The sequence below is a fragment of the Aptenodytes forsteri genome, unplaced genomic scaffold (genome assembly GCF_000699145.1).
Source record: "Aptenodytes forsteri isolate BGI_AS27 unplaced genomic scaffold, ASM69914v1 Scaffold82, whole genome shotgun sequence".
Lineage (NCBI taxonomy): Eukaryota > Metazoa > Chordata > Aves > Sphenisciformes > Spheniscidae > Aptenodytes > Aptenodytes forsteri.
Genome location: NW_008795490.1, coordinates 5,787,975 through 5,804,854, shown reverse-complemented (window position 1 = coordinate 5,804,854; position 16,880 = coordinate 5,787,975). Strand labels below are relative to the sequence as shown.

At 38.9% G+C, this 16,880-nt stretch overlaps 1 protein-coding gene across 1 annotated transcript in view; it reads right to left on the bottom strand.

Moving 5' to 3' along the window:
• The window catches only part of SYNJ2 (synaptojanin 2), a 61,465-nt gene extending 45,175 nt beyond the window's left edge, over positions 1-16,290 (bottom strand). The window contains exons 1-3 of the mRNA XM_009281442.1: positions 16,210-16,290; positions 6,734-7,004; positions 4,041-4,266 (exon numbers count right to left, since the gene is read on the bottom strand). Of these exons, the coding sequence (XP_009279717.1) occupies positions 4,041-4,266; positions 6,734-7,004; positions 16,210-16,252 (540 nt within the window). The 5' untranslated portion in view covers positions 16,253-16,290. The remainder of the gene's footprint in view (positions 1-4,040; positions 4,267-6,733; positions 7,005-16,209) is intronic.
• Between the last annotated feature and the right edge of the window lie 590 nt (positions 16,291-16,880).

Sequence of the window (16,880 nt, the reverse complement as noted above, 5' to 3'; positions counted from 1 at the left end):
TTTAAGCATGTCTCAGGGATCAAACCTCACCAGCAGACTGGGGAATACCAGTCAGCAACTCCTCCAGGCCTTCTGCTGAGCAACGTAGCACTGTCAAGTCTAAGGTAGCTCTACGTGTGTCCTTAGGCAGAACTAGGTGAAGAGGTTAAAGCTGTACCATCAAGGCAACATCTTAGAGGAAATTTTGAAAGTGCCCAAACATTGCTGGATTTTGGACAAACAGGTGTTTGTCCAAACATATCCCACGCCTATGCTCACGCAGTGGGATAACAGAAAGGTCAGCACTGAGTGTGAGCCGCTACACTCATGCAATGCCATGAGGAAATACTGAAGTATAGGCCTTTGAGGGGGAATGCCACCCTCAGCAGTCAGGCACAGTCCTACAATGACACAGCTATAACTCCTCTGGAACGAGTAATGACACAGCTAGCTTAAGTTTCTCTATGCTACACCCACTGTGTCACGTAGAGATGTCTCACCAGTCTCCCCTCATGAGCATCACCTAAGCAATCTACTTTCATTGTTTGTGCACATACATATAAAGACACATACATACACATATAAAAACAATCTACACTACATACACAGTTTCATAGATCTGCCCAGAAGACACTGAAAACAACCAAATTTTAGGAGCAGATCCTTGTCCTTTGTTGATTACTACTGGACCTCAGGCATCCCAGTGGTTAGCCCAACTGCACTTTCTTAGGACACACAGTTTGGTAAAACTAGTGTTTATCACCATTAGCAACAGCAACCTTCTTTTCTCCTTTAAAAACAAAAACCAAACAAAACCACAAAATCCTTTAAAACTGCAAACCCTTGTTATAATTTTCAACCTACTCAAGCCTTTCACCCTATAACCATTTCACTCTCGTGCTTTTGCTTACCCAATTGCAAAACACTCAAAAGCCTTCAGTCCTCCCACTTCACGGCAGCCCCTGGCTGAATGGGAACAAAGCACAGCAGTTCCTGTGAAGAGCCTGACCCAGCCCCAGCTAAGGGAAGCATTAGCAACTGAGTACTGTTTTGCCACTCACCAGGAGCCAATCCCCAGGTTTTCTGCTGGGATGCAAAGGCCATCTTATTTTTCATGCTAATCATTTGCAACATAATGTACTCCAGGAATATAATTAAATAGAATGAGTTACTTCTGACCCAACTAGTGAGCAGGATAGCAGAAGTATTTCCCATAATTAGACAACTGCTAAGTGCAGTGCTGCAAATGTGAGACTGATCTGAAAGAAAGATGACAACCCTTTCTAACATTTTCTTTCCTCTGCATTTCAGCAAGAGAACATTCTTCAAATCCTGAGTAACGTACTTTGCACTAATGCTCATGAGAAGGCACTCAACTAAAATAGCAGACTGTACCAAGTTATTATTTAAAATTACATATGTCCCTTCTTCTGTTCCCAAGTTCCAGGGGAAAATTCCACTTTTTGGTGAGCAGACCTATCTGCATCTCCCAATGCACTGACAGACTTTCTAGAAAGATGTATACGCTGCAGGACTTGACTTGCAGTTGCTTTGGAGCAGAGGCACAAAAGAGAATTATTAGCAGAGAATTCAGAGGCTGACATTAAAGACCCAAGCACTGCAGGGGAAGAGTTTGGCATCCAACAAGCAGAATTTGTGGAAGCCTGAACATTAAGTGGAAAGCTGCCAGGCCAGCCTTCTGAAAATGCAGGCAAACCAGGAAAAGGAGGGACATGAGCAAGAAGCCACCCACATCCCCAATAAGAACTCTGACCACTGGGCAGAAAGTCACACGTGTAACATTGTGCACGCTTTAAGCATGTCTCAGGGATCAAACCTCACCAGCAGACTGGGGAATACCAGTCAGCAACTCCTCCAGGCCTTCTGCTGAGCAACGTAGCACTGTCAAGTCTAAGGTAGCTCTACGTGTGTCCTTAGGCAGAACTAGGTGAAGAGGTTAAAGCTGTACCATCAAGGCAACATCTTAGAGGAAATTTTGAAAGTGCCCAAACATTGCTGGATTTTGGACAAACAGGTGTTTGTCCAAACATATCCCACGCCTATGCTCACGCAGTGGGATAACAGAAAGGTCAGCACTGAGTGTGAGCCGCTACACTCATGCAATGCCATGAGGAAATACTGAAGTATAGGCCTTTGAGGGGGAATGCCACCCTCAGCAGTCAGGCACAGTCCTACAATGACACAGCTATAACTCCTCTGGAACGAGTAATGACACAGCTAGCTTAAGTTTCTCTATGCTACACCCACTGTGTCACGTAGAGATGTCTCACCAGTCTCCCCTCATGAGCATCACCTAAGCAATCTACTTTCATTGTTTGTGCACATACATATAAAGACACATACATACACATATAAAAACAATCTACACTACATACACAGTATAATAGATCTGCCCAGAAGACACTGAAAACAAAATTTTAGGAGCAGATCCTTGTCCTTTGTTGATTACTACTACCAGCCATTTATCTATTCGCTTATAGAGGTCTTTAACGACAGCGGCCAGATTGCGTTAGATTGCGTTAGATTGCGTTAGAGACATCCATTTCTGTATGATGGTTCTGACTGCTAGTAATTACTACTTCTATTCAAAAAGGAAAAGGTGATTATACTTGAATAAGAAAGCACTCATTTCAACTGGCACAGATTTCAGATTCTTCAGGGTCCACTGCTTTTTGTTCACTTAAGGTAGTAAGCTAAACCATGTGTAATAAAAACAACTGACTTTGTGTTATTTTGTTTGGCAGTGTCAATCAAGGGAGCCTGCTGAATGCATTTCACCCATATATTTTGTCTCAGCATCAGCTGGAAATAAGGTTTTTACCATGTACGTATAAAAACTGTGTCATACCACCTCTCACTGGAGAGAATCCCCCACAAAGCAAAGGGGAGTATAAAGCAAAGTCTCTTCCAAAATGAGTTGCACTGGAATTTGCCTGACTCTGAGAAGATGGTGTTTTTTCTCCATTTCCTTTACTAGCCAAAGATGATTTGACTCCCAGTGAACACAGCTCCTTTGCTGGGCAGCTTCCTCTTAACTAGAATGATATATTTGAGCGCTAAGAGTTCTTCTTCACCATAGCACAGAATACACTACCTACCATCTACGTTGTCCTCGCTGGTCTGCAAAAGTCCTGTGAGGCAGGAAGTTAATAATCACCTTCATTTTATAGCTGAAAAACTTACTGTACAAAGAGGTGATGGCTTCAATCCAATAAGGCAGACAGGAGTAACTTGAAACATGAATGTTTATGATCATAAGATTTTATATGATTCTAAGTGACTTCCTTAGAGCCAAAAGCAAATCTTAGCTCTAGTCTCACTCCCAGCATCCCTAACCAAATTCTTTTACATCAGTGTAGACGTAGTTATGCCATTGTAGTGCAAGGGACTTTCAATGGCTAGCCCAACAAACCTGGTGGTATGGACTAACAGAGATACTTAAAATGAATGAAAGAGAAATGAAGTGTAGACACCATTACTTTATAGAAAATTTTTCAAACTAGTTCTTCTCCAACATTCTATAGCATGAGAAACAATGAATTTTAGAAAAAATGTACTTTAAAATGTATGCAGAATGTATAAAAGTGTGACATTTATTCTGGAACAGATTTGAAAACATTCTTTTGTTTAATACATGGGCCTCATGACTGATAATTCTAAGCAAGTTTCATGCAATTGAGAAACATTGTTACACATGTTGATTTCACATGAATTAACACACAGAGCTCTCTGAGTGGTTTAAAAACCCATGTCTATATTTCACTACAATATCAAATGGCCAGACTTTCACATTCAGGAAAAAAAAAAAAATCAAAAGTATTAGTGAAAATTGCGTGCATGGAAAAGTCAGAAACACAGAAAAAGAGCAGATCGCAAAGAAATGCTTAATGAGCAAGAACGAATAGATCTGTCGTGCAATATTATTTTAAATATTCTTGGAAAAAACACTTTCTGAACTCCTTTAATTCTTGTTGGAAACTCTGCCCCAATTAAACTTGAGTGGACTGAATTATTCAAAGCTATTGGATACATCCACTTACCTGCTCTGTCTCAACAAAGTTAGACACATGTCCATCATCATTGACTCCTCGAATGTGAAACCGGGCACCAGCTCGCTCACAGCTGATGCGAGAGATGAGGCAGGCTTTTGCCTTCTTGTGGGAAGCATAAACAGTGCGAATGTCCACTACACCACAGATCACTTTCAGCAACCAGTCAGAGCAGTTCACCTGGTAGTGTTTGAAGGGCACATGCAATAGTTGGTTCCTAAAAGGTTCAACAACATACAGATACATTACTGACTAAAATAAGACAGACAGGCACGGGTGCCACCCCACAACAACCACTAATTTAAGCAATTAATGTTTTCTGACCCCTTTTCTGTTGTACCTTTACTTTATCCAAAATCAGGAAATATCAGGAACAAATCTTTGTGAACTACTAAGTGAACAGGACACGGCAAATTTTAATAGCACAGCTACCACCAAGGTGCTGTCCTTATATCTTGTACCTCTGTCTTATAAATTCAGATGCAAATGTCACCTCTTTTAGCTCCAGAAATACATTTATATTTAGTAATCTTTTTCATAAATTACAGTGCTGTCAAGGTAATTACTTTTTGAACAGTGCTGTCCGGACCTTAGCATACACTACAGGATGAAGAGCCATTTTAAAACCCACCAGGATCTTCAGAAAAATTTTTCCAAGCAGAAACTGGACCCATAAGTCAATGGAGATATTGCAGGAAGTGCTACTAAAATTAAGAGGAATGTCTGTTTTAACCTTCAATTTATTTTAAGATCAACAACCCAAGAAACCTATCATGCCTGGTTAACAGTGATGTTACTCTCTTCTATTATGATGGTTTTCCTCATTTCATTTTTCAAAATGTACCTTTAGTCACAGATAAGGGCCAAGAAAATCCCTTTTATGATCATTTATTGCTCAACAGCAGATCTGTACAAGAGTTATTACATCTAGCGAAAACCTCTGAAGAATTGTTCTTCCAGAGTACTTCCTCTGAAAAAGGTGCAAGTCATTCTTACATTTTTAAACTAAATATGCAACTGAAAAAGCAGCTCTAAAACAATTTTTGGTATCCCTTCCACCTCATTCTCCTAGCTCTACTCACAGAGGAAGTCCTCACTCAGACAAATTCCAGTAGAATTTTGTTGTTGTTGCAGTTCATTTAACAGGCAGTTTGTGTTGCTTATAACTAAGGTCATCTGACACTTTTCATCATGTAACTATTTATCCCATTGTTTACTTTTCTCAAGAATCTATTGTTTGGTCTGAAATTTCCCATATCGCATAATTGCCTCAAGATAAATTTTCTTTGGAACATCTTTTTGCCCTAAATGTGATGTTGTCACCATTCATCCCTGTTCTACAACATACAGGAGAATGGAACCTCTTCAAGGGCTACTTCTAGATTAGCCAGAAGGAAAGATTAGCCAGCAAAGAAGGAAAGTTCAAATACTTATCTTCCAAGAAGAAAAGTTTCAAAAGACAGTACAGGTAAAAAGAGTTGCTTTAAAGGTTGTTTCTTCATTAAGGGATACTGCCACCTTAGGAGTTTCATCACTGGAACACAGCTCGTTTGTGCCATGTGTCTAATTTGACATGCTTGGAGAGCTTTTTGAGAGGGATGCATAATTAGCACAGTTGAAAGCAAGTTTTCCACATCTCTCTTCTGAGTTAAACTTAAAACACTAGATCTTACCAGTCAAAAATCACATCATAGCTAGAAAGATTACTTAGCCTGAATGAACTGCTCTCTCATGTTTATTTATCATCCATTATGAACTTTTTTGCTTATTTAATATTCACCTACTTTGGGCAACAAGACGTATCACACATTCTAGCAGCACGCCCACATTTAACTCTGCCAGTTATTTTCCACCTACATCATATAACCCTCATTTATTTCCAGTGCATCTATGTTTCCTCTGTGTGACTATCTTTTTGTTTAAAAAGAAAAAAAAAATGAGGGTATAGGAATTCAAGCATTCTGCCGGAACTTGTAAAGCAAACAAACTGAATTACATCAACAGTGAACCCACCTAGGGAAGACAAAACTCAGCATCTGTGTGTTTTCCTTTCCACTCAACCAATACTTACCACAAGAAATACTTCTTATTTGCTTTATAAGCACAAGAAAGTAAGAAGTACAGAGCAGAGTATTACAGGAGTTTCCTCTGTGCAACATACATTTACAGAGCCACAAACATATTAATATTGATGTTTTCAACATAAAAACTAGGGCATATTATTGAAACATTAAAGTACAGACTTTAAACACATACACTTTTAAGAAACAGAAGATACTTCAGCACAGATGATGGGATTTATGAACAGTTCAAGTGCAGGTTTCTATTAGATAACTTTTAAAGCAAATTATTAAAAAGAACTGCAGGGGAAACTATTCATGACATGTAGAGACATGTTTCTGTAGTGTGAGCAATACGTCTTGTGTTTCCTTCTTAAAAAACACAAAATGTCCAGTTATTAGAATTGCACTTCACTATCAGATTAAGTTTAATTAAACAGAAGTTACTTGTTTGACCCAGATTTACCATGATTTCACTAAGGCCACGTGCCCTGTAAAATGTCATGACAATGAAATGAAGGAGGCGCACCTGAAATGCATATGTTTATTTCCCTCCGAGAATGTTTAACCAATAAGATACAGGTGGGGATGACAGAAGACTTTGGTATAACATGCAGTACTGACCAGAAGAACGAGTTACCAGATTCATAGTGGTTATCACCCTGCTTCTGAGCCCGCACAGTCAGGTCAAAGTTTGAGCCTGCATTAGGCCAGGAGAAATAGAACATCCCAGAGTTCAGTATTTTCTTCAAGGCATTAACACGCTCCTCTTCCTTGGTTTCTTCCTGGAGAGGACAGAAATCTGTTGCAGTAATTTTGTAAACTTCAGCATCCAGGATTTTTCCCACTGACGTACAGCCTGTCACCAGGACCACAAAATGCAGCCGAGTGTTACCTAGAAGGTGACAGATAGTTACAAAAGGGTTACAGGCGGACACAGGCTATGCCATTTCACATCAGTCCTGTCATATGCAATGCTGACAGGGCTCCAGCAGAGGCCAGTATCTTTGCTTCAGAAGAAAACAAATGCAAACAACAAGCACAGGCCTATGTTCATTTACATTTCTGAATTCCTTTTGACTGCAGGTGAGTGAGTGCAATTGCATAATATTCCACAATACTTATACATTCCCATCCTTTGCTGCATTAGAATGTGTTTTTGCCACTTACTTTATGAAATGCAATGAGCTTGGTGTTAGGACACTACTCAAAAATCAAATTTCACCACCCTAGAGAACATACAGTTTTCATTGGATTTGATTGAAGGGCGAGGTAAAAGACTGGTCATTTATGAGATAAAGTGTATTCCTCACTATGGATTTTTCAACTGACTTCTGAATTTTAAAGATAGGAAGCATTCAGATTTCTTACTGGCTTCGGATGAAGCTGGGTGTATTCAGCCATTCAGAAAGTTTCAGTATTACCAATTTCGAGATTTTGCTTTTTATGTCACAGAAGAGTGTACACGATTAGATGACAACCTCAGTTATCACTAAAAAGAATTCCAGCTCTCATGGCTGTGAAGCAAAGTGTGAAATCATGAAGCAGCTGAATTTCAGGGCCCCAAAATGAAAAGATAAATTTTGAAGCTTGAGAACACCACTGTAATCAGGTCTCTTGTACACAGCAGGATTTCAACCTTTGCTCATTCTCTCTGAAATGATAAAGTAATTAAGAAACAGTAGAACAATTGTCCTGAAAACACTGGTTTTGCTAGGAAGAAACTGTTTGATTCACTTCAGTTGGCCTCTAATGGAGACAATGTCATCCTATTCACTCCAGTTAGTAAGAAAAAGTGGAAATGAGCCAAGATTTATTGCTCTAGCATAGCAGAAACAACAGCTGACCTGCCAAGAGCAAGCTAATTAGCTAAGGGCACAGTGACAATCTGGGACAGTATGGTTTCAGACAGCAAAAGGGAACACTTTGTAGGACCACTCTTCAACCCTCCACGGTGGCCCACTGTCCAAAAATGCAGACCACCTCTCACGCAACAAGAAGTTTTTTTTCCTGAAACACCAGTAGGGGAGTCCTTGCTTCCAGATTGCAGGTTGGCTACAGAAACTTGAGTTAGGGGTGGTTTGCAGCAGAGCCAGAATATTTGCGTAGGCACATGGGACTGGAATGGCAGGACAAGGTGGGAGATTAGATCTTATTCATTCTGTTCTGCTGACTCCAGTTTTGCATAAAGGCCAGTGTAGGCAGTATTTACTAAAAAGCTCTGTTCATCACATTTCTTTCTGTAACGAGGGTATGCTGTGTTCTCCTTCTTGAGTGTTTTTAAGAAGTATGTCTTCTGTACTTTTTCTAGATGACACTGTAGTGGAGGGTTAGAAATACACAAAACCTGAGTTTATTCCTCCTTTGCACATGAGTGTGCATAATTCTAAAGGATTAAGAGTAGGAGATACATCAGTTATCACCATGGTAGTTCATACCTGAGTAAATATTGTCTTGCAGCCTCCCCAAGGGGTTAGGAGGAGTTAGTCATCTGTCAGGATAGCTAATAGCTTCTGTGACTTTGCTGAAACCATGCAAAACTAATCAGCTCAAAGTAAACTTCACTCAGGAGAATTTGGAAGCAATGTATAGAAACACTATTAATATGCCTTACTATCAGTCAGCTTCAGGGACAGAAAAGCAGTAGTGACAGACTCGGAGAGCTGTCTGGCTGGGATGCTGAGACAAAGAATACAAGCACTTTCATTGGCTTCAGTGACCTTAAACTTTCCTAGAGGACTCAGAAGAGATCAAATGAGAAAGTCAACATCAAAATAGCCAAAAAGAACGAAAATTCAATAATAGTGGGCTTTTTATCTGTGGTTCTTTCCTTTGAGGAGCTTGTAACCAGTGGAAAATAACTGGATCTAAACAAAGCAATTCTTTAGTTTAAGAAGGCAACAAGTAGGAATAAAGCATGACAGAAAAGCCAATCAAAACTACACAGTTTTGCCTTACCTAGAAACTTGCTATCCCTTAGCAGAGACTCTAGACTCTTTTTACTACCTCCTCCACTCAACCATTCACCCCCAAAATGGGAGACACATCTACACATGCAGAGGTCCAGCATCTCTACTCCCCCAAATCACTAGCTAATGAGCTCAAAAATAGTAATCACAGCTAAGAAGCTACTGCATTGTCCCTGAAGCATGAGGAGATTGATGGCTTTCTGAAGCTCTAATACTCTTTCCTGCCACTGTGCTGTAACCCCACATGAAAGAGTTGGGGTTGTTCAGCCTGGAGAAGAGATGGCTCTGGGGAGACCTTATTGCAGCCTTTCAATATATAAAGGGGGCTTATAAGAAAGATAAAGAGAGACTTTTTATGAGGGCCTGTAGTGGCAGGACAAGGGGCAATGGTTTTAAACTGAAAGAGGGTAGGTTTAGATTGGATATGAGGAAGAAATTTTTTACGGGAGTGGTGAGACACTGGAACAGCTTGCCCAGAGAAGCTGTGGATGCCCCATCCCTGGAAGTGTTCAAGGTCAGGCTGGACAGGGCTTTGAGCAACCTGATCTAGTGAAAGATGTCCCTGTCCATGGCAGGGGGCTTGGACTAGACGATCCTTAAAGGTCCCTTCCGACCCAAACCATTCTATGATTCTATATAAACATAATGTCTCTTTACAGTACTCCAAATTATGGAGCAGCCTTCATCCTTCATGCACTTTTCATGATGCCTTTGAACAGAGGCAGGCTGGCAAAGGACTTCACACCTACAGGCCAGAAAATTGAAAAAAAAGGAAGTAAAGAGATAGATTTAAGCTACTTATTAAGTAGCTTAATAAGCATATATAATAAGATAAAGCTAGCCTGCTTTGCTGCTTTGTCCTCCTAGACTGCTTTGTGAGCTGAGGTGGTCTTCAGATCAACTCTAACCTCTTTGATTTGCTTAAATCACTCAGGATATGCTACAAAACAGCCAGAATGCAGAAACCCTACAACACCACAGCCCCAGCTTAACACAAATCTCTCTGACTCTGTGCCTTGGAAAAAAGTCCCAAGCCCCATCCCCTGAGATCACCTTCATCCCAGGTGGTATTTGGACAGTGTTCCTGGGAATCAGCTCTAGGCTATTCACTGCACTGTCTGGGGCGGGGAAGATCCCTGCCCCGATGTGCATGCTGCTCTTGGCACAGGGAGCAAGCTAATCACAATATCCTATTGACAGCACTCAAGCCTGCGCCCTGCCCCATTTTTATTCACAGCACAGATGTAGCCACAGGGTCCTGAGCAGAGGTTGGGCTCCCATCAGCCTTTAACCCTTTTAGAACCTCACACAACAAAATTAATGCTACCAAAACACTACTCTGCTATTCATCTTTTAATCATGTCTCCATTAAGGTCTAAGAAATTGCCTACCACTAAGCTATACAGCTATACACAGTGAAACAAAGCTTTCCCCATCTTCCCTTCTTTGCCAGTGACATTAGTTTATGTCTGGGAATCTCTTCTTTCAATCCCAAACCTTTTTTCTCACACTGTTTCCCCTCAACCCAGGCTGCCAATGTTTGTAAATATATTGATTACTACATTGGACAAGTCTGTGATGGAAATGATAACTGCACTATCTCTACTCATGCATTCACTTGGACATTTTGTCAGATTGAAAATGCTTTTCCAAAGAATAAAACAAAAGCATTACATAGCCAAATAGTACCTAATATGGCAGAAACCTCATATTACCAGCCACAGGAAAAATGTTTCTGCTTATTTGCCAGTCACTGAAAGTCTGATTATTATTATGGATATATTAAAGCAAAAAATCAGTCCATTTACTTCTAAATTTAAACTTTAAAAAGTCAATGTGGTTTTTTTTCTGGTATGTAAATGTCAACAAGCCATAATCTTTCCTGTTGAAAATAGATACTTAACATGGAAACAACTGCATCAACCACAACCCAACCTAAATGCACTTAAATTTAAGGGTAGAAATTGCTTCAATTGCTTCAATCAGGATAGATGCTGCTACTGGACCAAGTAATTTTTATAAAAAGCAAAATTTAAATCAACTTTCTCCATTTCTAAAAAATGCAGATACTAAGTTATTTGGTAATTGTTCATTCATTGCAAGGAAAATAACATTTTTAGCTGACAAGAATTTACTGAAAAATTCTTTCAGTTCCCAAACAATTCATTTCTATTATCCAGTAAATCTCACATAAGAATGCAAGAAGTTGCATTCCTTGGTTACTACATCCACCCCTCCAAAAAAAAGAAAGAAAAAAAAACCCCCACAAACCAAACAAACAAAACAAAACAACAACAAAAAAAACCCACCACAAAAAAAACCCAAAAAATCCTGCTATCAACACAACATGGAATTTCCTATGGTAGGTGGATTTGTGAGGCCATGGCACAAGAAAGAGAAGATTTTTTTAATTAAATTGGTTTTGCTGAGCAAACTGTGAAAATATCACAACTTTAATGAAATACATCAAATTGAAACACCCAGACATTCCTTAAAGCTAGAAGGTATTTCCCCTTAAAACAGTCAAGACTATTCCATTAATCCCTGCAGCCTTAACTTTTCAAAACTGTAGCTCACTACCATTTCCAATTCTGTAATTATATTAAAAATACTGCTCCTTTTAAGTTTCCAGTGAAACTGTTTTTATGCAAGTAGCACTTGAAGTACCAGACTAACACCAATCACAACAAAAATACATCAGATAGTCCAGTCAAATCCACTTGGCAGCATCATCAGGAAGCATATTATGGGGTTACAACCTTTGAAAGGAGCTAAACAGTATTCAAGGTATTTATGTTTCTTCTGTCCAGAACATCAACAGCAACACAGAAAAAAAAATACTAAAGCCATGAAGTGAGCAGTCACCACTTAAGTGTAAGCTCAAATAAGTCAGGAAGCCGAGTTTTGAACTGCTGGCAGTGCACCCTCAAGATCAAAGGGAGAATTAACATTAAATCAATTCCCTGAAGTCAGTGGCCCTGCCAGTACTACCACTGCAGCCAGTCTACGGAGGCTCCCTGCTCTCAGGAGCTCCCTGCATTTCTGGAGTAGGGGACAGGCCAAACTCCAGTCTTATTTCTTGAAACAGGAGCCCAACAGTTCCTACCAATAAAAAGTAATTAATGGAAGTACACTGGGTGGAAAATTTATGGTAATTTTCCCTTGATTTCATATGCAGTACAGTAGCAGAAAGCATGTTATATTCAGTTGACAGCTGCAAAGTGCATGATGAACAGGGTCAGCACCAAGGCCAGTAAGAAGCAACCCAAAAAAACGGAAAACTTTCCTGTGAAGTAATCAAGGCTCCAGGTCTGACTGTTACATTTCACTTTGTACCAACAACCACATCAGCTGCAGACTATTTACCAGGCCCCCCACCTTGGAAAATAACTACTTTTTTTTTTTCCACCCTAACTTTTACAAGTAGTTTAATGTGCAATCCTACTTCATATTAGCCTTTCTAAACTTCACACATAGATGAAAGTGATTTAGGAACATAAGAACTGCAATTGACGATCATACCTGTGGAAATGTTCCTCATTTCCTTAGGATGCAATCTGGAATGTTTTAAAGAAATCTCTGAAATAATTTTAGAGCAAAAAGTGAAGTGTTCCTTACTGGTCATGCTTTCCACAGCAACACATCTATGAAAAAGCAAGACCCACCTACAGTGCTAAAGAAAAAAAAAAATCTTTCAAAGCTTATGGACCAAATTTTGATCTCAGATAGATGGGTATAAATGTTCATGCATCGTGACCAAGATCATTATTTTGCCCCATTACAGCTATAAATCACCACAACCACCTGTAAAGAACACTTCCGAAGAAATGTAAGAAATGCTTTGCTCACAGCGATATGTGCTGAATGCCCTTTTATCAGGTTGCACAAGGGAGGCAGAGGATGGAGAATATTTGGCATAGAAACAAGACAAAAATAACTTGCATCCATTTTTTCAAAAGCTCTCGTGAAACCAACTGCCTTAATCCAAGTTGAACAGGAAACACAGTTCTGGTACGTCACACCCTACAATAATAAGCTGCAGTTTCTGTATTTAACCTGTCTACATAACTCCAGGCAATTGTTTCCCCAGCAGTTTATAGAATGACTTCAGAGTTGCTTATTATGAGCTGCAGTGAAAAGGAGGCAATATTCAATTCTTATTTTGTCCTTGTTAACTGTAAATATTTCACTCGACTGCCTTTTCCTTTTAAAAATTAATTCATTCCAGTTTTTGCTCTTTCTCCATTCCAACAGTCATGCCATTGCCTTATGTTCCCTCAGCCTGTTCCATCTCTACTCCACACATACCTCCACTTCACTTTATAGTCTACTGAAAAACAATTTGCAAGGTATTTTTGCCTCTCATCAAAATTAGCAACAGAAACACAGCAGAGGAGCAGATTCGAAGCATCTAGCTGAAAATCTCTGAGGAAATCTATACCAGAATTATGAAAAGAACCAAGATTTCCCAAACTACGGTTTTAGTCTCAAAGATACTCCTTCTCCCTCTTCTAAATACAATTACATATGAGGAAGTGTTTAAAAGGAATAGAAAACAGGTACTTAGTTGTCCTTTTTGCCTTTGAAACTTCTGCCTTTCAACTACACATGGTATATGTGCAAGAGCAAGAGTATATACACAGTCAGATTAATTCAGAATGCCTCCCCAAATACAGCAGCTGTATTAAACTAAACAACCTATGTGGTGATGGTGTCAAAATACTACCTTATGTATGTACCCCTTCCTGACATCACAGTGTCTAAACCAAACACTGCAAAGCCAGCTCTTTTGACACTTTGCTTAAGATTTATTTGCTAGATCTTCTTTGGCAGCAAAATCTTGGCTGAGATACAGCTCAGAAACACTGTACAATTCATTCTGCTGCCATCCATCTCACAAAAGAAAGCAGAAGAACTTAGTGAGTCATGTTAACAGACATAAGTACATAGAAGTGAATGTTATTACCGGTGGGAAACATTAACTTTGTGAGTCAGTTTCACATATTTCATCTAATTTCTTGTGAAAAGCATGATCTACCTTGGCAGGCATACGATGTGATTTATTTGGATTCCTAAGTAGCGATATTTACAGATTAATTAAAGTGCTCAGAGACATCTTTCATGTCTTGGAAAAGTCTCCCCTTCTGCTCTGCAAATATACTCTTTTAATATCCCAGTGGAATGTACTTTCACAAATATTTTCAGTTAATTTAGTAGTTATGGTCTGCAGTAGTAAGAAAAAAATACTGATACTCCTGAACAAAGTCTATGTGATCACTGATGCTCAGTGAAGAGCTGGCCAATTATGCCCTTTTTTGCAGCTGTTAGAATACATTATATAAAAAGGAAAAAATGTTACAATGCATTCCTTCCTAGTGTTAAGTCTTTTATGTAAGCAATAGCTAAAGGGATGGAACCTACTTACATGTAAGATGGAAGATCTAACTAAGACTGTGAAAAAAACCTGGGCTACCTCTTGAATGGTAAGATGGCATACAATCATCTTTGCTTTTTTTAAACATGTTCAGGAGCAGAAAATGTTTGCTTACCTTTGCTTACCATTACAGCATGACCCTCCTGACTTTTCACTCAATCACAATTAGAAGTTTGCCTCCAGTAGTTAACTTTTTTATCCAATTACCAATAAAATTTTTAACAATCCTTTCCAAAGGAAGTCCTGTAGCAGGACTTGTAATTTAATGCTAGAACAAGACCAAGGTGCAGTGACAAAGCTCAGAGAGGAAAAACCTCACACTTTATGGGCACTGAAGTTAAGCAGGTGCTGTTCAAAAAGAGGTAACGACATGGGAAACACAGAAATAAAAGGAGAAAAGAGAAAAAATAAGGCTGAGAATATTTCATACCCCATTTGAAATCATTCACTTTTTAATGCGAAGACTAAAATCAGATATATTTAGTTCCCATCATGTAGAAGAAACTACACTCATCTGTAACTTGAAGAGCTTGAATTCAATAGCTACATTCCTTTACTATTACAACAGGATTCATTAGACTCCTATGAAGAAAAACAGGTCCAAGTGCCAAGAAAAACTAATCACAAGCCCTCCATTTTTAATTACATTAACAAGTTGAAATTAATCTCCATAGAAATGCCTAATTAACTCCACAAGAAAACAAAAAAATCAAAAAGCCCACGTTCATTTAAAAAGACTAGATGGGCCTACAGTTTTAAATTCTGACACAGAAATCCTTCAGATTGCAGTCGCCTTTTCAGATCAATCTCAAGTCATATTACTCACGCCATAAAATGGTAAATGGGCTATAAAAAGTTACACTTATATCTACTAGTCTAAATACACCAGCGCTCACACCACCACTGCCTTTGGCAGATTCCTTGACCAAGCATCGAGTTATACGGAAAATAGTCTTATCATTCCAAGTCAAAATTAAGGCTTACTGTAAGAAGACCATAGGAACAAGGCATACAGTGCTTTTTGGTTTAACGCATCTTTTTCATCCGTGAATTTGAAGTCTGCTGTGTAAGGTACTGTTACCTTCAAATCAATGACTGCAGTTCTTTTCCTAAAACATGCTATTTCCATTAACATTCCTGTAGGCAGTGTAATAGCACTATTAGCAATAACAAATAATCCTTTGCTAAATCAAGATTCCCAAACTGTACAGAAATTTACAGCAATGACAATAAATATTCCTTACTATACTAGTTGAAGTTAAAGGCCTGCTTCTGCAAATCCTTATCCATGTGAATTACCCAGTTAAAGGCAATTGGGCGTTATAGCAAGGACTGGGAATCTGTAGAACTGCCGTCTCAGATGGCCATGATTAATCACTGTTTAAACATGATCCTTCAAAAAAAAGTAAGACATCGTGGTTTGCCTTGGACAAATGTGGTAGGGGAAAAAAAAAAGACAATTATCGTCAGGCAGCTAAGAATGTTAGACAAAACAAAATTTAGAAAAAATCCAAAATTCTTAGGCTATCGCTTAGCAGTACGCTTTTGGCACAGCATAGAAAAAGAAGTAGATCTTTTCCAGACTGAACATAACAAGAAGGTGCAATTAGCTTTCACAAGTTAAGGAATCAGACAAGTTTAGCCACTTGTTGTTGTCTGGGTATTTTATAATCTCAGTCACACAGATGGTCACTTACCACATTTAAGCTGAAGCTCTCCTAAGCAGCCGTAAGCATCCATGAGTTTTTCATATTGTCCTTTAATTGCATCCTTTTCTTCTGGAGCTGAAAAACAAAATGAAAGGCAGCAAACCTTAGTTTCCCAGTCTTTATCAAATTTTCAGATTGCTACAGCCTACACCAATGTTTCCCAGCTGATTTTGCTCAGTAAACAAAACTACAGTACAAAGGTAGGGTTAAAATGCTGTAAGAACACAGTGATTAAAAAGTGATGGGACAGAAATGCATAGCCTCTCCACACACCACCCCAGAAGAAAGAAGGGCACTAACTACCCTTCCAAACAACGTGATCATTAGTAATGTTCTTATTCTATGGTACAGATGCCACATCCGTTTCAGAATAAGTAAAGGAATATGCAGGCACATGTGAATTTTACACCACTCTAAAATAAGAACAAAAATAGTAATTCGTCTGGCCATAAGCTAAAATATAATATATCTTTTCTTAATGTGCAAAAGGGGATGGTTTCCGTTTCCAGATTCACGTCTAATTTCAGACAGAATCAGAATTTTTTATGCAAGATAACGCAATTTCATGTAGACACGTCAGAAGTTGATTTCAAGAGGAATTAAACTTATATTTTAGTGAAGTAAGAATTAGCTGTTTAAAAATAAATAAATAAAAGGGT